General features: G+C 47.5%; 1 protein-coding gene across 1 annotated transcript in view; it reads left to right on the top strand.

The window, feature by feature from the left end:
* The first annotated feature begins 9,746 nt into the window (after positions 1-9,746).
* The window catches only part of LOC141051165 (uncharacterized), a 28,620-nt gene continuing 14,469 nt past the window's right edge, over positions 9,747-23,897 (top strand). The window contains exons 1-7 of the mRNA XM_073548029.1: positions 9,747-9,851; positions 11,141-11,287; positions 11,417-11,596; positions 11,679-11,802; positions 11,886-11,983; positions 13,951-14,037; positions 17,098-17,500. Coding sequence (XP_073404130.1) covers positions 9,825-9,851; positions 11,141-11,287; positions 11,417-11,596; positions 11,679-11,802; positions 11,886-11,983; positions 13,951-14,037; positions 17,098-17,500 — 1,066 coding nt within the window. The 5' untranslated portion in view covers positions 9,747-9,824. The remainder of the gene's footprint in view (positions 9,852-11,140; positions 11,288-11,416; positions 11,597-11,678; positions 11,803-11,885; positions 11,984-13,950; positions 14,038-17,097; positions 17,501-23,897) is intronic.

Below are 23,897 nucleotides of genomic sequence, written 5' to 3'. Positions count from 1 at the left end.
TATGACTGTGCAATTGAACTGAGCCCGGGGTGTAAATTTCCCAAGGGTCGGCTCTTCAATTTATCTGTACCCGAGCACGAGGCTATGCGATCCTATATTAAGGAGGCGTTGGAGAAGGGTCATATTAGACCATCCTCTTCACCCTTAGGTGCCGGGTTTTTTTTCGTGGCCAAAAAGGATGGTTCATTAAGGCCTTGTATTGATTATCATGCCCTCAACAAAATTACTATTAAATATCAGTATCCGTTACCCCTGATTTCGGATCTATTCTCCAGAGTTAAAGGTGCTTGCTGGTTTACCAAGCTTGACCTCAGGGGGGCGTATAATCTTATCCGCATTAAGCATGGGGATGAATGGAAGACGGCGTTTAATACTCCGGAGGGACATTTTGAGTACCTGGTGATGCCTTTTGGGCTCACTAATGCCCCTTCTGTCTTCCAGTGCTTCATGAACGACATTTTCCGGGACTTTGTGGATAAATTTTTGATTATCTATCTGGATGATATTTTGATCTTCTCCAAGGATTGGGATTCTCATGTGGAACATGTTTGGACTGTGTTCCGGATCTTGAGGGAGAATTCCCTGTATGTCAAAGGATCGAAATGCCTTTTTGGGGTACAGAGGATTTCATTTTTGGGATTTATTTTGTCTCCGTCAACTATTGAAATGGACCCGGCCAAGGTACAGGCCATTTATGATTGGGTTCAGCCCACTTCTTTGAAGGCCCTCCAGAAGTTTTGGGGTTTTGCTAATTTTTATCGGAAATTTATAGCAAAATTTTCTAGTATTGCCAAGCCATTGACTGATCTGACTAAGAAGGGTGCTGCTCCGGAGGCTGTTTCTTCCTTTCAGGAGCTGAAGCGAAGATTCACTTCTGCCCCGGTTTTGCGGCAACCTGATGTCTCACTCCCGTTCCTTTCCTAGTAGAGGTGGACGCTTCTGAGATTGGTGCAGGAGCTGTTTTGTCCCAAAAGGATCCTGTAACATCTAAAATGAATCCCTGTGCTTTCTTTTCCCGAAAGTTCTCTCCATCTGAACGTAACTATGATGTGGATGTGGGGAATCGGGAACTGTTAGGCATGAAATGGGCATTTGAGGAGTGGAGACATTGGTTGGAGGGAGCTAAACATCAAGTCGTGGTCCTCACTGACCACAAGAATTTGATTTACCTGGAGTCGGCCAAACGCTTGAACCCTAGACAGGCTAGGGCCTTGTTTTTTACACGTTTTGATTTTGTGGTCTCTTTTCTTCCTGGCACTAAGAATGTCAAGGCTGACGCTCTCTCTAGGAGCTTCTTTGCTGATTCTCCTGTGGTGACCAAGCCTGCTACCATCTTAGGCGAAGGGGTAGTTCTTTCTGCCATCTCGCCCGATTTGAGACGTGCTCTGGAAGAGTTCCAGGAGGACAAACCTGAGCATTGTCCCAGTGGAAAGTCGTATGTTCCTGACCAGTGGAAGAAGAGAGTGATGTCTGAAGTTCATTGCTCTGCATTGGCTGGTCATCCAAGTATTTTTGGTACTAGAGATCTGGTGAATCGGTCTTTTTGGTGGCCCGCCTTGTCTCGTGATGTCAGGAATTTTGTGCAGTCCTGTGGGACTTGCTCCTGGTCTAAACCTTGTTCTCGCTCTAGTGGGTTGTTGATGCCTTTGCCGGTCCCCAGGAGGCCATGGACCCATATTTCAATGGATTTCATCTCTGATATGCCTGTCTCTCAGAGAATGACTGTTATTTGGGTGATTGGTGATAGGTTCTCTAAGATGGTTCATCTTGTACCACTCCCTAAGCTGCCATCTTCCTCTGAGTTGGTGCCCCTGTTTTTGCAACAGGTGGTTCGCTTGCACGGGATTCCTGAGAACATTGTATCTGACAGAGGAGTTCAGTTTGTGTCTAGATGTTGGAGGACTTTCTGTTCCAAGCTGGGAATTCAGTTGTCCTTCTCCTCTGCTTTTCACCCTCAGACCAATGGGCAGACAGAGAGAACAAACCAGACCTTGGAGTCGTGTTTGAGATGTTTTATTTCCGCTGATCAGGATGATTGGGTTTCATTTTTGCCCTTGGCCGAATTTGCTTTAAATAATAGAGCTAGTTCTGCCACTTTGATGTCACCTTTTTTTTGTAACTTTGGGTTTCATCCTCGTTTTTCTTCAGGGCAGGTGGAGCCTTCTGCCTGCCCAGGTGTTGCCACTGTGGTGGAGAGAATGCACCAGATCTGGGACCAAGTGGTGGATAAGTTATCTCTCTCCCAGGAAAAGGCCCAGCGGTTTTCCAACCGACATAGGACCATTGGTCCCCAGTTTAAGGTTGGTGATATGGTTTGGTTATCATCAAAAAAAATCGCTATGAAGGTGGCTTCTCCTAAGTTTAAGCCTAGATTTATTGGACCTTACAAGATTTTGGAGATTATTAATCCGGTCTGTTTTCGTTTGGCTCTTCCTGTCACATTTAAAATCCATAATGTGTTTCATAAGTCCTTGTTGAAGAGGTTTGTTGAACCAGTTTTTCCTGGGGTGGCACCTCCGGACACTGTAATGGTTGTAGGTAACATGGAATATGAGGTAGAGAGGATACTGGATTCCCGTCTGGCTAGACGGAGACTCCAGTATTTTGTTAAGTGGAAGGGTTATGGTCAGGAGGATAATTCCTGGGTCTCTGCCTCTGATATTCATGCCAAAAGATTGGTGCATGCCTTTCATCGGGCTCACCCTGATCGCCCTGGTGGCGTGGATGAGGGTTCGGTGACCCCTCCTCAAGGGGGAGGTACTGTTGTGAGTTCATTTTCCCCTTCACCATTGAGGTCTGATGAACTCCCTCTTCTGGTGAAGGAAGGTAGTGAGGCTGATTACCAAGCACCTGAGCAGGATGATGATGACTGGGTGACTGGAATTGCTGACTGGATATAAGGCAGCCGACGCCCTTCTGCCTTGCTGGTGATTTCTGAGAGGGATTCTAGGAGACCAGTCTGATTCCTGCTCCTCAAAAGCTAAGTTTTCTGCTCTGCTTTTTGAATTTGTGTTTTGGTTTTGTTTTGCCTTGTTTTTCTGGATTTCTGCAATTCCCTGCTGGGGTGAGCTGAATTCCTTTTTGCTCTGTCTTCAGAAAATACCTGAGTACTGATATAGTCTTTTTGAAGCCTAGCGTCTTCAGGGCATTTTTCCCTATCAGTCTGTTGGCTCTTGTTTTGATAGGGTTTTGGCGGATTGCAGACAGCAGCTTTTCTATCCTGTCCTATTTAGTTAGCTTGGGCCCCATCATTTGCTCAGCCTATCTTTCTATCTGTGTGAGTGTTTTTTCATCTTGCTTCACCGTCATTATATGTTGGGGGCTGCCTATTGCTTTGGGGTCTGCTCTGGGGCAGTTTAGATTTCCCCTTTCTTTCTTTAGGCCTATGTATTTCTCCGGCTGTGATCGAGGGGTCTAGGGCATTGTAGGAACCCCCCACGGCTACTGCTAGTTGTGTTGATAGGTTCAGGGGTCTGCAATCTGATAGTTGCCAACGTCTCTGGTTTTCTGGACTTGTATTTCTGCTTTTGCCTCCTACGGTGACTCATTCATAACACCTGTTGTTGCTCCTCTCCCAGTGTTTTGGCTGCAGTAGTGATCTCAGTTTCCCGATTGTTATGTCCCATGAATGAGACATTTTACAGACTGTCTTGTACATTTTACATGCTGTATTGCAGTCTCTCATATTGTTTACTGTTGCTATGTGTTCCTGTGTTTTCCATCAAGTTTGACCCTTCTGTCTCCCTCTTCTGGGTGTGATGTCACTTCCTTCTTCTTCCCCGTGTCTCAGTCTCCATCTTGGCTTCATTAGAAGCACATATGCTTTCAGCTTGTCTGAAGAAAGTCTTTTTTACCTGCTGCTGTTTGTATGCATTCAACAAGAATTCTTAAAGAAATTAAAGTCTCTTCTGGATTCTTCATAACGTGTGCCGGCAGCTGAGTTGAGCTATCTGCGACCGTCGCCAATTGTAAGTAAGGTGAAGAGATCCAGCATCCCACAGAGCCATATTTGCAGCCACAGGCCCTGGGGACAGAATACCGATGACTATCGTATATGACCCTCGGCATTAAGGGATTGAATGGCATCGCTCCCTGAGCCTCTGTAGGCACCAACACAAATGTATAAAATTATCCTTTGTCTCATTCTCATGATTTGGACATGATATTTTGTGTTCTCGCGTTCTTTGACTCCTGATCATTACTGCTTGCACTGATGTAATTTACACATTCCTTGGGCACCACATCTGGCCTTCTTTGGAACAGCTGCTAGTACTAAAATTGGTCGAGAAGACCAAAAGTGGTGCACCATCATCCAATAGTCCATAAATGTACCTCCATCAGATCATGGACGTCATACACTTGCACTGTAACGTTTAGAAAATGTGTAGGCTATAGTGCTGCTAAGTTGTAAACTGAAAAACAGACCTATACTCACTTTTCCTGGGTCCAGAGCGATATCTCTGCCAGTGCTTTGGTCTCTAATGATTCATTGTAGCATTGATGTCACATCCACAGTGCTTACCACTGTTGAAACCATTCACTAAGCTCAGTGGTTCTGCTGATGTAGATGGCACAAGCTGCTCAGAAGTGATTGACTGCAGCAGTGATGTGCATTGTAGACTTGCAAACAATCAAAAAAGACTGAAGCAAAGGTGAAGAAGCAGCACATTATTGGGTGTGCATATTTAGGCTGTGTGCCCACGTTGTGTTTTTTTAAGTGTTTTTGATGCGTTTTTCGGGGGCAAACCGCATCAAAAACGTTTAAAATAAGCATCCCATTCATTTTAATGCATTTTGGCCTTTTTGTGCCAATGGATGCGTTTTTTACCGCTAAGGAAGCGCTTAGCGGTAAAAAACGCAGCATGTTCATTAATTTCCACTTAAGTCCGCATTTTTAGCTATTTCCTATAGTCCAGAAAACGTGCGGAAAAAACGCGCATTTTTTTGCGCAAAAAAAGCACAATAACGCGTGTTTTTTTCTGCGCGTTTTCTGGGAAGGAGGTCCGTTTTTTTGTCAGATTTAAAACGCTAACGTGGGCACATAGCCTCTGGGGACAAGACAAGAGAGTTCAAACACCTCACCAGCCATTATGGCTAAAGGACCTGTTAATCCTGGCCATGGTTGGTGCTTTGGAAAGATAAGAGATGGTTTTGTAGAAGCCCCTGACCCATTTTGGAAGACGAAAGATGTGATCATCAGAAGCGCTTTTATAGTACCAGATATCTACAATTAAAAAACAGAATTAACTCTAAGCCAATGCCTATAAACAATGAAAAAAAAAGAAAAACCCTATAATTATATATAATTATACTCCGACAGCATCTAACAAAGAATATGGTTTCCAAACCGGCTCCACTCTGTGCACATCACACACACATGGCTTCACTCAAGGCATATCATACGCACACACGGCTCCACTACACACACATCATACACACACGGCTCTGCTCCGTACACCTCGTACACACACGGCTCCGCTCCGTACACATCGTACACACACGGCTCTGCTCTGTACACCTCGTACACACGGCTCCGCTCCGTACACCTCGTACACACACGGCTCCGCTCCGTACACCTCGTACACACACGGCTCTGCTCCGTGCACCTCGTACACACACAGCTCTGCTCCGTACACCTCGTACACACACGGCTCCGCTCCGTATACCTCGTACACACACGGCTCCGCTCTGTACTCCTCGTACACACGCGGCTCCGCTCCGTACACCTCGTACACACACACGGCTCCGCTCCGTACACACACGGCTCCGCTCCGTACTCATCATACACACACGGCTCCGCTCCATACACCTCGTACACACACGGCTCCACTCCGTACACCTCGTACACACACGGCTCCGCTCTGTACTCCTCGTACACACACGGCTCCGCTCCGTACACCTCGTACACACACGGCTCCGCTCCGTACACCTCGTACACACACGGCTCCGCTCCGTACACCCACGGCTCCGTACACCTCGTACACACACGGCTCCGCTCCGTACACGTCGTACACACACGGCTCCGCTCCGTATACCTCGTACACAAACGCAGGGCCAGCGTTTGGACCAGGCAGACCAGGCAGATGCCTGGGGCCCCCACCTACAAAGGGGGCCCCCTGCATCTGCAGTCCATTTATGAAGTGCCCAGAGGGTGTACAGCAGTGACTAACGCTGTGCATTGCTCTGAAGTCTTGGAGTGTCTCTCGCAAAGACCCTTGAGCCCCCCTGTCTCTCCCTGCAGTTAGGTTAAAAGTTGAGAGTGAGGGGGAGGGTCCGATTACAGCACAGCAGATGACTGCAGCTCTATGTCTCCTCCTGTGTCATGGCTGCTCCTAGCACTGACCTGAGAATGGATATGCCTAAGTGAAGCCACAGAACCTGGTAAGAGCAGCAATATCAGGTCAGAGTGCAGTGATTTACTCACTGTGGTCCCAGAGCTCTGTGCTGATTGCAGTAGGATCAGGATTCACAGCCACATACAGCAGCGATCAGCATCAGCTCTGACCGCAGTCACTAATCCCTGCTTGTAATGTGACAGGGCGACCTCCTGTCACTACTGTCTGGATGACACGACAAGGATATTGTCTGCTGAATCAGGGGATTTATGATATAGAAATAAATGAATTCCCATGTGAAATAACAAGGGTAAATCATACATATATATAGTACTAGTACAGGTTTGCATAGGAATCAGCGTTTTTGGTGCCTTTTTTTTTTGCAGCCAAAAAATTATTAATGATCTAGTGGATGGCTTACACAGTAAAATATCAGTATTTGCAGATGATGCAAAACTATGTAAGGTAGTTAACACAAAGGAGGACAGTTTGCAACTACAGACAGATTTGAGTAAATTGGAGAATTGGGCTGAAAAATGGCAAATGAGGTTTAACACAGATAAGTGTAAGGTTATGCACATGGGAAGGAGAAACTGATGCTACAATTACTTACTAAATGGGAAATTGCTGGGGAAATCAGACATGGAAAAAGACTTAGGCATCTTAGTCAATAAGAAGCTAAATTGGAGTGCCCAGTGTCAGGCAGCTGCCACCAAAGCAAATAGGGTCATGGGATGCATTAGAAGATGCCTGGGGACACGAGATGAAAACATAATTCTCCCTCTGTACAAATCACTCGTCAGACCACACTTGGAGTATTGTGTGCAATTTTGGACGCCGGTGCTCAAGAAAGACATTACTGAACTTGAAAGGGTTCAAAGGCGGGCTACTAAAATGATAAATGGAGTTGGTTTACTACAATACCCAGAAAGGTTATCAAAATTAGGTCTAATTACTCTATAAAAGAGAAGACTTAGGGGAGACTTAATATATATGTACAAGTATATCATAGGGCAATACAGAGATCTCTCCAATGAACTGTTTGTACCAAGGACTGTGACAAGAACAAGGGGGCATTCTCTTCGTTTGGAGGAAAGACAATTTCTGCACCAGCATAGAAGAGGGTTCTTCACGGTAAGAGCAGTGAGGCTCTGGAATTCTCTTCCTGAGGAAGTGGTGATGGCCAACTCACTGAATGAATTTAAGAAAGGAATGGATGCTTTTCTTGTGAGTAACAGTATAGAAGGTTACGAATAACAGAATATTATAGGTAGATGGTTGACGCAGCTTAGGGGAAGGAATTTTTTTCCCTATGGAGAAAATTGGCTTCTACTCTGTGGGTTTTTTGCCTTCCCCAGGATCAACAATGCAGAACAGCTGCACTAAAAATAGGCTGAACTAGATGGACATAAGGTCTTCCTTCAGCCTTCAAAACTATGTTACTATGTTAAAGCTGGCTCTCTTGGCAGTAAAAACACTGCTTTCAAAATGCCCATTTTTTAGGGTATGTGCAGACGATCCGGAAATGGCAGCACTTTGAACGTAGCGGACTTGTGCTCCGTCTAAACTGCTGCCATCTTTTGAACGCAGGTGATTCCACATGTGGTCACTGAACCGTGCGAAATCACTGCGTCCAGTACATGGTAGGGGTGAGATTTTCTAAGACTTTTTCATTGCTTTCTACGGGTGCAAAAAATTGCTGAAAGAAGTGACGCTGCAGATTTAAAGAACGCTGCAGTTGTGAAATTCAGTCAGGAGAAAATAAAAGGGTGTGCGGGAGATCTCTGAAAATCTCAGTCTTTGCTTGTGCTGTAAAATGCTGTAAACTTCTTATTTGCAGAAGAAAAAGCTGCAGAAATTCTGCATATGAACGTGGCCAAGAGCGGCTTTTTAAAGTGCCAGCAAAACATATGAGATTTCCGAAATCTCCTGCATGCGCTTGATTTTTTTCTGACTGAATTTCAGAACTGTAGCACTTTTTAAATCTACAACGTGTGACTTCTTTCAGTGTGTTTTCACCTTTAGAAAGCAATGAAAGAATAAAAAAGAAAGCTGCAGATATTGCATCGGTATTTTTTGCTGCAATTTTTGAAATGGTTTTGGTGAATTAAACTATTAAGTGTCATTCACACGTTCAGTATTTGGTCAGTATTTCACATCAGGATTTGTAATGCAGAAACAGCAGTGGAGCAATCAGAGGAAAAGTATAACAGAAACAGGTCACCACTTCTGGATTTCTCACCCTCCTGGTTTTGACTTACACATACTGATGTGAAATACTGACCGAATACTCAACGTGTGAACGTGGCCTTAAACATACTGTAGACAAAGCAATCATCCTCACTTTAAAAAAAGCTGAGAAAAGTGTAAATAACCCCAGAAAACAAGCTGAAAAACAGGTGTTTTGAACGTAACATTTTTACTGCCAATTGAACAGGTTTTGGCTACTGAAAAAAATGCATGTGAACATAGCCATAGCGTTTCAGAGTAAGACTATCTGTGGTGTTACATAGGACTGCAGGTGACACCTACTACATTATCTGTTCTCCAAGAGTTATCACTGCTCTCTCTGGTGTTACATAAGATGAGGTCAGAGTCATGTGACTGGTCACATGAGCCGGGGAGGGCTTCTGTTCTGGAGTGTGCTATGCATAGAGGGAATTGTATGGCGATCGGTACACAGCCCCTTCTGAAATGACAGGTGGGCGTGGTGGCTGATTCGCAGTGTGGGAAAACTGCAATCTCGGCCTGGATATCGGGTGGGAGTGTCAAAATCAGGACTGTTCTGCTGGATCCAGGACAGTTGGGAGCCCTGCTGTGTTATCTGCAGTGTTAAAAAAAAATTAAGAGGGGGTTGGGGGACAACTCTTTGTCTTGGGGCCTGGCCCTCCAATCTTTTCTGATCCTAGCCACGCTCCTGTGTAATGCTAATAGTGGCAGACCCATTGACCGATATAAGGCCCCTGAATATGGGGGCCACAGTGCCAGCACTGGCTCCAGGCCCCTCTGCCACCTGTATCCACTTCCTGCTCATGTAATGTAACCTAAATGTGTGGTTTTACAATGTTAACATTTGGGGCCCCACTTTAAACTTTTGCCTAGGGCCCCACTTTGTCTAAAACCGGCCCTGCACACACGGCTCCGCTCCGTACACCTCGTACACACACGGCTCCGCTCCGTACACCTCGTACACCCACGGCTCCGCTCCGTACACCCACGGCTCCGCTCCGTACACCCACGGCTCCGTACACCTCGTACACGCACGGCTCCGTACACCTCGTACACACAGGAGTCCCCTCCACTAACCTCGTCCACCTTGTAAACCCCTCCTGAACCCCACACTGAAACTTCCCCTCATCTAGCACCATGACAACCAGCATCCCAGAGTCCTCTCAGTCCTGCATACACTGAGGCCCCTGATCACGTGACCCCTGACTCCTCCCCTCCTGTGACCTCATCCCAGGTCCTGTGCGCACAGAGCAGCCATATATGTGGTGTGCGGCTCTGCAGGTGGAGGTAGGTGCTGGAGATTCCCCATTACTGGGCACAGGGGACATTAACCCCCTCAGAGCTGCGGTCACATTCCAGGAGACAGAATGTGTAGTTTTCCTCTGATGTAGATGTATGAGGGGCCGTATTTGCAGAGTCAGCTGATCATTTTGCACATTTTAGAGATATATAATTCCAGAATTTATCATTATAAGAAGTATACTTATGCTATTAAATCGCTATAGTTAGACTGTATGAAAATAAGCAAGTTTCTAAGTTGACTAGCTTATTTTCTTTGCTGTGGTTCTCCCTCTGTGAGAGCTTTCATCTTTCATGGTGTACAGCTTGTTTCCAAGGAGACAGGCCATCAGAGCCCATCCAAGTATGCGCAGTAGCCACATTCCAGGAGAGGAGTTAACTAAGATCCCAGTCAAATCTCTTCACCCCAATGATTTCTATCCAGCAGTTAGCTGCACATCTTCCCATTCTGTCAGTTTCTCACCTGTTATCATCCCTTTGTTGTCACACTTCTCCCTTCCCCAGCTCTCTACAGAGCAGTTTCCAGAGCAGTAATCACAGCTCTCACTTTCATGAGCTTTGTGCTTGTTCAAAAACCTTGTTATGTCTATATGCACTCTATACAGGAGTTGGCTCAAACCCCACTATATGAGCAATAGCTGGCATAATACACTTGATTCACTATGTACAGATAGAAGCAACATCTCCTCATTCATTTAACAAACAGGTAAATTTGTGAATGAGGGTAATACAATATTTTCATGTAAATAAATAGTTGACACCCATGCTCCATTTTACTGGTGTGCCTCTGGCTCCCCATTTTGCCACTCTATGCAAATATAGTGATAACGGTGTATACTTCATAACAATGACAGTAACAGAAGAAACTGACCAGAACTGTCATTTAAGGTGGGGTGCTCAGCCCCCAGAAATCAGGAAGTAAGCAGACTGTAGATATGTGAGCTGCTCAACAGAATAACTCGATAATAAAAAAATATTTATGTACACCCTATAGTCCCATGTGTGCTAATCCTGTATGTGAATCAGATTTCAGATTAATCCTTTACATCTATCATGAGAAACCTTAATGATAGGTCCATTACTAGACTGTGTTTATTGCACTTCTGACTCGATAGTTTATTGCTGGAGATGTCTTACATGGGACCTTTAAGTCTATACAAAGAAAATAAAACAGCTACACATTCTGTCACCCCATATGTTTTCCCTTGTTACCTCCAGAAATTGTATTATTACATGGGATCTTTATGATGTTACATCGTCATCTTCTCCCCATTCAGGTCCCTACAATATCGGATCCTCTCAGTGGAGATCTATATAAGAGAATTCTCCTGAGTGACCCTACAAGGATGGATAGGGACAGGGACAAGATGGCGGAGAGGATATTACACCTCACCCTAGAGATCCTCTTCCGGCTTACTGGAGAGGTGAGAGATTCTGATGATGTCACATTACATCATTCTTATCTATGGGAATAACAGATGGAGAGAACTGGAGAGGTGAGGACTCTGGAAATGTCTGTAGTGAGGTTTATTAATGTGTCTCTCCATAACCAGGATTACACAGTAGTGAAGAAGACCCCTAGTGAGCGCTGTCAGGCCCCTGTGTCTGAGGGATGGGGAAGACCCCTGAGCCCAATCACGGGGCCTCCACCTCACCCCCTGATACATGAGGGCATCAATGACCAGAAGATCCTAGAACTCACCTACAAGATGATTGAGCTGCTGACTGGAGAGGTGACACTGCTGGGAATGCTGGGACATTATACAGTAACGCTATGGAGGGATCGGGGGGTGACGGTATCATTGTATGTGTCAGGTTCCTATAAGGTGTCAGGATGTCACCGTCTATTTCTCCATGGAGGAGTGGGAGTATTTAGAAGAACACAAAGATCTGTACAAGGACGTCATGATGGAGGTTCCCCAGCCCCTCACACCACCAGGTAATAGACAGGGCTAAATACACACGGCCTGTAATTATCTGTATGTAAAGAATTAATTTATTCCCTATTTGTGTTTTCTACAGAACTATCCAGTAAGAAGGCAACACCAGAGAGATGTCCCCGTCCTCTTCTTCCAGACGACTGTAAACAAGAAAATCCCGATGTTCCTCAGGATGATCAGGTAGATGGAGAGAAGTTATCATGAGATCTCCACTATGATGTGTAGGTGGCTGTGGAGGTCTTGTGTTCAGTCTTATTTTATTCACCAGTATTATACACTGAATGGCCATTTTATTACAAAAACCGATCTCATCATGATCAGAACGTCTCCGGCAAGGAAATTAGACCTATGCCTGTGGAGTGCAGCATCTGAGTGATTTTCAATGAGGCATGTTCATCGTTGCATGATTAGCCAGGTTCAGTATTTAAAAAATTGACAATAACATTTTTACATACAATGCTGTCAAGTGTATACCAAGAATATTGTGACGAAAAGCATTTTGTCATGATCCAGGACGGGATTTTGCTTTGACCCATCCTGGTTAGACTATGGGTTAATTGTGCTGCCTCTCTCTGGCAGCAGGAGGCTATTTAGTGCTCACTGGACCTGGGTCCGGTGTCAGTTATACTCCTGCCCTCGGCTGAGTTAAGTGACCTCTTGTATACGTGTGCCTTGTGCCTGATATCTTGCTTGTTTGTTCGGTTGTGATCTGGTTCTGTCCCTGTTACGAGTTCTGCCTGACCCTCTTGTACTGCGCTACCTCTTGTGTATGACTCTCTGCTTGTGACCCGACTCCTCTCTGCTCGTCCCCTTGGTACCACGTCGTCCTCTTGTGTATGACCTTTGGCTCTGTCTGACTCCCCGTCTGTTTGTCCCTCCTGTACCTCGTTTGCCCGTACTGTGTGTGACCTCTGTTTTGCCTGACTCTGAGTTGTTGTATGGTGTCCTGTCCTATCTGAATACAGGACGCTAAGCCCCGCCCCCTTGCAGTCACATGACCATAGGTCCCGTGCACATTATTCAGTTTTAGTGTCCGCAGGTCCTTTGCCTCTTTACCTTCCAGCACTGACTGGACCCTGACACTATTAGCCTGTAGCACGCATGGTCACCTCTGCTGCACACTCCACAGGTATCTTTTAGCACTGCTTCTGTACTCAGGACACGAGCACTGGCTCTATGAGCGAGTGTAGTGCGGTGTCTCTGACACATTTAATGAAAGGACATCCTGTTGATGTAAACCTGTTAACGAAGATATCAAGAAATGTTCACAGTCATGCAGATTGGTGTCCAGCTAACACATCTGAATACTATCGTATTTTCGTATAATAACAAAAATAATATCACAGCGCAGAGGAAAACATTGTCCAGTTAGATAAATTCAGATTTCTGTTGCATAATGCTGATGGGAAGGTCAAAAATGTGCACAAGCATCATGAGTGCATGTACATAGCTTGTCACAAGTCAACATCTCAGGTTGCTGTAGGTGGAGTAAGGGGAATGTTTTTTTGGCTCATAGTGGTTCCTCTGATACCTGTATGTTTGGACACTGGTGCCTACCTAAGCATTGTGGCTGAGTAAGTTAGTCTTTTTATGGCAGAAGGGTAATGCATTATGCTAATTTGTCATATAGTCGTTGAATAATTTCAGAACAAAGCATAGAATTTTTCATGCTTTTTTTTAGCCTTCATAGTCACCATATCTTAATCTTATATGGCATTTTTGGAACAAAGTAGAATGGGCTGTTCAGAATATATCAGCACTTATACGTAATTATCCTGTCCTCATAGACCATTATTACTGCAAACGTATATCAACCACTAGTTGATTTGTTGACAAGTCAAAATTTCTGGCTAAAAAAATTTCTGAAGGCCAAAGGAGGTCCAACTTGTCTTTAGACGAGTGTCTTTAATAAGGTAGCCATTCAGTTTACGTTTTATGTTTAGTGGAGATGACAGAATAAAGATGATCATAGACATTGGAGACTGCCGGTTAGAATTAGTTGGCAGGTTGGATTTATACAGACCTGCAGCTATGTGATAACTACTGCTGTGGCTTTGGTGTCATTTTTGGTCGTTATATTCATTTATGATCTTTACTCTTCTTGTGACTTCACCATCTTTCTGTGACTCTTACAATATCTGTTTCAGGGTGAAGATCTGCCCCATATTAATACTACAGAGACATATGTGAGGGGTGATGAACGGAGTAAAGAGGAGATTCCTACAGATAACTGCACAGGTGAGTAGTGACCACTAAATGCAGAGAAGTCACAGGTTCGACTCAATCTTTGGCTGAGGCTATATACCCACGTATGCAGAAAATTCCTGACTAAAAACCGGACTCCTTCCCAGGAAACGCGCGTTTTTTATGCGTTTTTTCCGGAGCATCCCCAGTCTCATGAATATAGTTAGAAATGCGGATTTTTCAGCGAAATTAATGAGCATGCTGCGTTTTTTACCGCGATGCTTTTTTTTCACGGAAAAAAACACATCAATATGCACAAAAAGTGCGGAATTCATTAAAATGAATGGGATGCTTAAAAACGCGAAAAAAAACGCTTACGTGCGCACACACCCGATTCAGTTTTTTGGTGAATTTGCGTTTTTTAGAAAAATATGGATGTGTAAATAGCAAAGTTTCTATTTGAAAAATTGCAAATGGTGCTTTTTTACATAGAAAAAAATCACAGTGATATCCATAGATTCTTTTCTCACCTTAAAGTGAACGTGTCAGCAGGATTGTGCTGAGTAAATTACACACAGTGTCAGGTTGTCGCCGTTATACTGATTAAAATGATACCTTGGTTGATGAAATCCATCTTGTGGTTGTTGTTTAATCTTTATTTTCAGTTAATGAGATTCTCGTGCTTCGGGGCGGCCTGTGGGTTGGGACTGTGGGCAGGGATTTATGTGGTGCTCTGCTTACATATGCATCAGTATGGGCTTATGACAGATCACTGATCCTTCAGCCGCTCCTGCGCAGTAGTATCTATCGCGTTCCAGCAATCTGATCACTATTTAAACTTTAATTGCTTCTTTCAGTCTCTGGCAGTGGTTTTTAAGGTGAATAAGTCTACTTTATTGTTTATAGGTGTAACAAGGGTGATCAGGGGGGTAGTTATGGCCGAGCTATTTAAAGACACAGTACATAGACAGAGTCCACTGAGCAAACTGTCGGTGAGCACCCCTGATCCCTTGTACATAGATAGACGGGACCAACACAGCTTTTCCCCACAGGTTACCTTCTCTTCCTCTGGTCACAGCAGTCCAGGCAATTAAGGGTCCGAGAATGCATCTGTACTCCAACAGGGAAAAATAACTTTTATTGAACAACGATGAAGGATGGACAAAAAGACAATTTCACTACTGGCTTCCTGGAATCTGGGTGCCGTAGACCCCTTCAGCGAAGGCTCTTCCAAAGTCCTGGGGGCCTGTGTTGTTGTCCTTCAGTATGTAGGAGTCCTTGATCCGGGGCAACAGATCTCTCCCATCCTGGAGTCTGGCAGTTTCCCTTCTGCAGTACACATCTGCCCTGGTCAACGTACCCGGGCTCACTGACTTGAAAGCAGCAGTTTCCTGTTCCTGCTCTGCTTCTGGACTAGCCCATAATATTAAGTGATGCCTGTCCCTACTCTATAATAGTGACACAAAAGCATCGACGAAACATAAGCATACTACCAACAGTAGTTAAAGGGGAACTCCACACATTACACCATATATTACAGGTGTATCATATGATGGTACATAGTGTCAAAACTAAAGGAACACAAAGAGCGCAATAGGGTCTTATCCGGGTTTAATACTGGAAAAATAATTTAGATTGTACTCACCCTTTTCAAGAGAAATTCAAGCATGTAGGATCAGTAATCTGCTTGCTGCACGTCCAAAGGTCAGCTCTGTGACCGCTTACACATCAGTATTAGGAATAAATTCTTGGACTTTTGTGCGCTGCCAGATGAATTCACCAATCCAATATTTAGGAAAAAAGATTAATTCATTTATTTCCCAACGCGTTTCGAAATGTATACCATTTCTTCATCAGGGGATGACAATCTGTCATCCCCTGATGAAGAAATGGTATACATTTCGAAACGCGTTGGGAAAATAAATGAATTAATCTTTTTTCCTAAATATTGGATTGGTGAATTCATCTGGCAGCGCACAAAAGTCCAAGAATTTATTCCTAATACTGATATGATGGTACATAGCATAATATCACAAAAGCACATTACCATAATAAACATATATATGTAAAGTGCACAGGGGGTCATACGGAAGGAGAGGAGGTTGCAACTGAGGGGACCTTACACCCCCTTACACTCTCCCCCACCTTAAACATGGCAGTCCCCGGTCATGGCAAACTTGGCAAATACATACATAGTGCTATAACGACTGGTTATCCATTTTTCATGGGTGGCCAAAGTCTTTGAAGTAGGCCTCATTCAGACCCAAAAACCAACAGTTCACAAAAATGTAAAGACAGTTTATAGTCCATAAAACATACATTCTCAGCAGGGGACCGACTGGCCCTTTAAGAACTACAGTCTATGTTGTGGCCATAGTTCTTCTGGGGACAGTCTTTCCCTCCCTCCTTTCAGCGGACCACGGAGCATTTTTAGTGATGGTGGGCTGCATCTTAAACATGGGGCCAGTCCAAGGGTTAAAGTTCAGGAGCACACAGTCCAGCAGCCACATCCGGAGTCCACCTCTACTAACCCCCGTGGGCATTTGGTCCTGTGATCCAGCGAGGGAGGCATCAACGGGTGCAAACAAACTGGGAGGAGGGGATAACATACAAACATGGCCGTCAACCGGTGGCCATATTAGACGCCATTGCCCTTGAGCGCCATATAGAACTTACTGCCCTCTTAGGGACATGGAACAGTCCCTTGGTCTGGGTGCAACCACACCGACATCAAATTTTAAAGGGGACACTAATTCTGTACACGGCCACTGAGTGGCATAGTGGGCCGCATTGGGACCCTGCATTACCACATATACCTGTGAGGAGGATCCATTGGAGGAGGAGAAGTCTCCGCTGTTCCTCCACCTTCGCACTCTCTCCAGTGGTGGTTCTGTAGGTCCTGGAGCCTCCGGCTCCGTAGACATATTGGCGGCCGCCTCGCTGTTCTGCGGCACTGTTTTCTTCTGTGCGGCCATAGCAGCCGGCCATTCCACATGCGGGGCCTCCTGTGATGGGCTGGTCTCCCAATCAGAGGCCAGTTTAACGGCCACTGCGTAGGGCACCTGAGGTCCTTCTTCCCTTATGAAGGACACGTAGTCCCCCTCTCGTAGAGGACCACGGAACATGAGGGACCCAGCATTGATATACACTTTGGCCCCGGTCTCCAGCTCCTGCATGAAACCGTAGCCCTTTCTTTGGTTCAAATACCGGACGAGGCTGCGGGTCATCCGGCCTGCTGCGGTTCCTCTGCCGTGGCGCTGCAGCTCCTCAAGGATGCGGCACTCCAGCCACCTCTTCTCCAAGATTACTCCGTGGATCCACTCGGCTTCCATAGCGATGGTTGTTCCGCTATGCGCAAGCAGCAGATGTCATCTGGAATGAGTGCGGCCTTGGGGTGCATGGGTGCCGGCGCAGCCAGGGAAGATGGTGGAGTCGGTAGCCGAGGCACCTCCGGGGATGACGGCGGGGTCAGCAGCAGGGGCGCCTCTGGAGATGATGGTGGAGCTACAGGCGGTGAGTAGGCTGAGGACAAAGAAGCAGGGTGGCCGGGCAGGGGTCCCTTACTCACCGCCGCAGCCGTCGGTAGTTCTCTTGCGTGGCCGCCAGCATCGGTGATTGCGGCCGTCATGATCCCCTGAAAGGCCGCCTCCAGGATCTTCTGCACTCCTTGGGGTTCCCGCCGAGGTGTCATCAGGTCCTCGCCCTCTACTGGTTGCTGACTTGACCGCCAACATGGGGGTTGCTCCTCCATCTCTTCTGACCATCAGGCCTCGAACCTCAGGCTCGCCTCCGCTCGGGTCTTGGAGCACCTTCAATCCTGGCGGCCGATGCTGCCACAATAGGACATGTTGCTCCTCGCCATGCCAGCCAATAATGGCGTCTCTGACAGACAGTCCATCTTTTTTGGGTTCCACACATTCGTGGGTGGGGTCACTTCCTGCGGCTCCACCCGTTTCTCTAGGTTTGGTCGCAGGGGCGGGAGCTGTCTTCGCCTGTACCCATTTCCGGTGGGCCTTTGTCACAACGGGGTGCTACCTTCTTTCTTCTGGCGCCAATTTTCCTGGCTGACACCCACGAAAAGCAGCCTTGTCTTTACTTTTCGTGCCAACAGTCGCCATTTTTTCAGCAGCGGTTAGTGCCATCTCTTGAGTCCACAACATCCGCCAACGGCAATCCTGTCACGGCGGGCAACACATCACAAGTCCCAATTTCAAAGTCACAAGTCTCAGGATCGCTGTCAGCCGACAGCTCCATCTCTTCCAGTTCGGACAGCACATGACATATTTCAGATTCACAGTCCCAGTCAGCTGCCATCTCTAATCCTTCTATTTTACACACTTCAAAATCAGAGTCGGCCGCCATCTTTAATTCTCTCATGGCGGACAGCATTCCAAAATCACAAGTCTCATATATTCCATCCATCAGTCTTTAGGCTGCAGGGGTCCGTCCTGCCAACTGCGCCAAGTGTGACAAGGGCGAAAGTGGGGGGTAGTTATGGCCAAGCTATTTAAAGACACAGTACATTGACAGAGTCCACTGAGCAAACAGTCAGCAAGCACCCCTGTCCCTTGTACATAGATATATGGGACAGCACAGCTTTTCCCCACAGGTTACCTTCTCTTCCTCTGGTCACAGCAGTCCAGGCAATTAAGGGTCCGGGAATGCAGCTTTACTCCAACAGGGAAAAATAACTTTTATTGAACAACGATAAAGGATGGACAAAAAGACAATTTCAACACTGGCTTCCTGCTCTCTCCCTGATGCTGTGGCCGTACCCACAACGGCCGTAGCAGCCGAGATTTGCAGTAGTCCAATCGCTGGAATCTGGGCGCCGAGACCCCTTCCAAAATCCTGGGGGCCTGTGTTGTATTCCTTCAGTCTGTAGGAGTCCTTGGTCCTGGGCAACAGATCTCTCCCATCCGGGAGTCTGGCAGTTCCCCTTCTGCACTACACGTCTGCCCTGGTCAATGTACCCGGGCTCTCTGACTTGGAAGCAGCAGTTTCCTGTTCCCGCTCTGCTGCTGGCCTAGCCCATAATATTAACTGTTGCCTGTCCCTACTCTGTAACAGTGACACATAAGCATTGACGTAACATGTCCATACTACCAACAGTAGTTAAAGGGGAACTCCCCACATTACACCATACATTACAGGTGTATCATATAATGGTACATCGCATAATATCACAAAAGCACATTACCATAATAAACATATAACAAATGTATATAAAGTGCACGGGGGTAGTACGGAAGGAAAGGCGGGTGCAACTGAGGGGACCTGCCAACCCCTTTCATAGGTTCCATAGTTATATGGAAAGTGAATGTGACTGGACAGTTTACATAGTAACATAGTTATTAAAGTTGAAGGAAGACTTTAAGTCCATCTAGTTCAACCCATATCCTATCCTATTTTGCCCTAACATGTTGATCCAGAGGAAGGCAAAAAAAACCCATGTGGCAAACAGTAAGCTTCACATTGGGGAAAAAATTCCTTCCCGACTCCACATACGGCAATCAGACTAGCTCCCTGGATCAACGCAATATTAAGGAAACTAGTGTATATAACCTGCAATATTATACTTTTCAAGAAAGGCATCCAGTCCCTTCTTAAATTTTAGTAGGGAATCACTCATTACAACATCATATGGCAGAGAGTTCCATAGTCTCGCTGCTCTTACAGTAAAGAATCCGCGTCTGTTCTGTGAGTATGCTTAAACCTTCTTTCCTCCAGACGTAGAGGATGCCCCCTTGTCCCCGTCACAGGTCTAAGAGTAAAAAGATCATTAGAAAGGTCTTTGTACTGTCCCCGTGTAGGGAAGGTGACCTGACGGACGGACTTGACTGAAGGGAGAAGGGATGGTTTGTGCACTGTAGACCGATGTTTGTAATGACAGAAGGGAAACAGCTGGGGAAGATGGAAAAGGAGTGCAGTACTTAGATTTGACCACAAGATGGCAGGGGGGAGCGTAGTTCAGGACTTGACAGAAGCTTAGGGCATTAGAAACCGCTTAGTCATGGGGGACGGGACATAGGAATCCAGGAGGGAATTTCCCGAGGAGGGAGATAATTAGGACACGAGAGGGTTCCAGAGGGTTCTAGTCCCGGGAGGAGCTCAGGAGGAGAAGAATCAGTACGGAGAACTGACAATGGTGGAGAGCTCGACCAGGGGACTGATAAGAAGAGACAGTCAGGGGGGTGGCCCTGACACAAAGAACCGCAGGACAGACGAGGCCCCGGGGGAACCAATTGGACGACGACCTGGGACTGGTGAAGCTCTGGCGGCAGATAGGCCTAGGGCAGCCCCAGCGAAAGAGCCACAAGGAACGTCACTACGACTGAAGAAAGGTGCAGGTACCCGGGCCTGAATACAGAGAGCTGTGAAGGTGCTGCGGTGTATGGCTACGGTCGTCAGGAGGACGGTAAATAAACTCGGACCTGTTGTACCCGAAAATCTGCCTCCGTTTCGTCTCTGTGTCGTCTGTGTGCGGTAAGCAGTGGACCACCCCCCAATCTGGGCCCCTACTACATTTGGCGTAGTCGGCAGGATCGCCGCCGCCAATACTACAACTTCAGTGGCAAGCCTGCGTCAGGAGAACTAAAAGGACTCGAGTTGCTTTACCTGTGGATTACAAATTTGAGACTTTGTTCTGGATCATTGGCTGTCATCAGAGGATCCAGGGCTGTACAAAAGGCGGACAACATGGCTGTGGTACTCCAACATCAGGAAGAGGCACAGGCATTTGCAGCTGTACTGGACGATCTGGGGCTAAATCAAATTCGCCCCCTCATGCTGGACCCTAGAAGATGGGTGGAGAGGCCGACCACCGCCCCACCCAAGAACGGGAGTGGCCCAGGTGGGGAGACTAGCTGCGGCTGCTTGGCGCCATTCAGTTGCTGTACACCAGACGGAATGCGACGCTGCAGCTGCCGCGGTCTCGGACGCCTGGAATGGCGGTGGCACCAGGAGGTCGAGTCTCGTCGGGAGACCTGCCCCTGGGAGCCACCGACAATACCCCGGACACCGGTCGGAAAAGAGGAGCGACTTCGGGCCCGGCTGGAGCAGCCGCCGAAGAAATCTTCAGGAAGCCTCCCTGCGGAACCATCGAGCCTGGAGGCTGGCCCTGTTGGACGGCGGGGTGAAGATTCATGGCAGTTGAAGGAGCGGCGGGAAAGCCTGCTGGGAGTCTCGGCGCTGGGGAAGGTGAGCATTCCCCCGGCCCCGCCGGTGGCACCGCAGACATATCCCGTCCCCACGCTCCGTGCACCAGACAGGCCTCGAGGCCCCGACGCCGGCCCTTGGCCTGCCCGCCCGACATCCCACTCTTCGGTGACCCCGGCTTCAGACAACTACATGGTCCCCGCCAGGGCGACCGTCGCCACTGACAACGTCCCCGAGCCACCCCGCCTGGCGGCAGCACGTCCTGTGTCGCCACCGCGGAGCCAACCTGCGGCCGCCCCTGCTGCGCTCCAGCGTTCAGCGGCGGCCTATCCATCGGGGCCTGCCGCCACATCGGCCCCACTCCTGGTCACTGCTGTAATTGGGCCGTCAGCCGCCACGGTTGACTCACCGGCATCTGCGGTCGCCGCTGTTCCATCTGCGGCCTTGACTGCGGTCGACCCGCTGGTGCCCACGGCCGCCTTGGTTCCAGTTGCGGCCTCCCCCGCGGCTGCTCCCACTTCATAGAATCGTAGAGTTGGAAGGGACCTCCTGAGCCATCTGGTCCAACCCCCTGCTCAAAGCATGATTCGCTAAATCATCCCAGTCAGATGTCTGTCCAGCCTCTGTTTGAAGACTTCCATTGAAGGAGATCTCACCACTTCTCGTGGCAGCCTGTTCCACTCATTGATCACTCTAACTGTCAAAAAATTTTTTCTAATATCTAATCTGTGTCTCCTCCCATTCAGTTTCATCCCATTGCTTCTAGTCTTTCCTTGTGCAAATGAGAATAAAGATGATCCTTCTACAATGTGACAGCCCTTTAGATATTTGTAGACAGCTATTAAGTCTCCTCTCACTCTCCTTTTTTGCAAACTAAACATTCCCAAATCCTGCAACCTTTCCTCATAAGACAGGGTTTGCATACCGGTCACCATTCTGGTCGCTCTTTTCTGAACTTGCTCCAGTTTGTTGATGTCTTTTAAAATGTGGTGCACAAAACTGGACACACTATTCCAGATGAGGTCTGACCAAAGAGGAGTAGAGGGCAATAATGACTTCACTCCCGGAGCCAGCTGCAGCCTGCTTGTCGGGCTCTGCGGCCTACTCACTGGGACCTGTGACTGCCCCTGCCTGTCGCCTGGCCCCAGCTGCAGCTGGGCCGCCGGAATCCGCGGTCGCCTCTGCCCCGCTCTCGACCGCGGCCCGCCGGACTCTGCGGCCTACACCGGACCCTCTGCTTGGGTTGCGGAGGTCATTGAGCAAAAGAAGGCCAGAGAGCGGGAGATCTGGGGGCTACTCCACGAGAAAGGAGAGGCTGGCATGGTGGCTTCATGGTCCACCGGGCGGCTGGTACACACAAACATGGAGAAGGGCTACGGGTTCATTCAGGACCTCGCAGCCGGCCAAAAGGTATACCTCAATGTGACCTCCATCCGTCACGGCCGGGTTCTGCGGGAGGGAGACCTGGTCTCCTACTACAAGGAATACTGCCCCCGCGGCTACTACGCGGTAGCAGTGGTCGCCTATCCCGAAGGCTACAAGCCCCCGTAAAAGGACCTCCAGAGACACTTCAAGCACCCCGGGAGCTTCACGACTGTGGAGTTCCCTGCTGAATTGGCGGAACATCGGCCGTCAGGAGATGGCCCGGACTACCGGGATTTCGTTGCACCGTTGTGCAGCCTAAAGGACAGTTTCACATCCAAGATAAGGAAATTGTTTTTTTTTTTCTGTTTTTCTCCTGATACAGCGGGGATGCCTAGGGGAAGGTGCTTATGTTCAAGGAAGGGGGAGTATTCATGTTCTGTTTTTGAAATGTTGTGCTTAAAGAAATGTTGTGTTGAAAGAAAAGAAAAAAACAAAACAAAAAAACAACAAGAAAAAGGGGTTACTCCTGTTGAGGAACTCATATTGTTATTCAAGCAAAGGAAACTGTATATACGGTATACAAAAAGTTAGTTTGATGTGTAATATGTACAAGAATGTGCAACAGGTCCCGGGTACAGGGTGCGATAAAAACGCTGACCATGACTTTCTAACTTGATGGATAAAGAGGCAGAAGATATTGAACCAGACAGTGGTCCTTCAGTCAGGTCCCCGACACCACGTACACCCAAAAGGATAGGCGGACGCTGACGATGACCTGGTAGGCATAAGGCCTCGGTCATGGCATTCCGGAAAGTTGAGGGTAACAAAAGGGGAGAGTAGTGGGAGGTAAACGCTGTAGAGTAGTCCGGGTGGACCTTGCCCAACTTGAAAGAAGTTGTCATGTGGCGTGCGCGCCGGCGAGTAGCGGTAGGCTGCTCGGAGCATGGTGCTCCCGGTTTGGTTTGGCTCCCCGCGTATGGCCGGTTTGGCCCAACAACCGGTCCGACAACAGACGGTGGACAAGCTTCAGGACGATGAAGCTAGGGTATACGATTGTCGAGGATGACAATAGACAAAGGAAGGGGGAGTGTAGGGAAGGTGACCTGACGGACAGACTTGACTGAAGGGAGAAGGGACGGTTTGTGCACTGTAGACGGATGTTTGTAATGACAGAAGGGAAACAGCTGGGGAAGATGGAAAAGGAATGCAGTACCTAGATTTGACCACAAGATGGCAGGGAGGAGCTTAGTTCAGGACTTGACAGCAGCTTAGGACTTTAGAAACCGCTTAGTCATGGGGTGAGGGGAGATAGGAAACCAGGAGGGAATTTCCCGAGGAGGGAGATAAATAGGACAGGAGAGGGTTCTAGTCCCGGGAGGAGCTCAGG

The sequence above is a fragment of the Dendrobates tinctorius genome, unplaced genomic scaffold (assembly GCF_039654945.1).
Source record: "Dendrobates tinctorius isolate UK_male_01 unplaced genomic scaffold, ASM3965494v1 ptg000155l, whole genome shotgun sequence".
NCBI lineage: Eukaryota > Metazoa > Chordata > Amphibia > Anura > Dendrobatidae > Dendrobates > Dendrobates tinctorius.
This window is presented reverse-complemented; position numbering and strand designations above follow the sequence as displayed.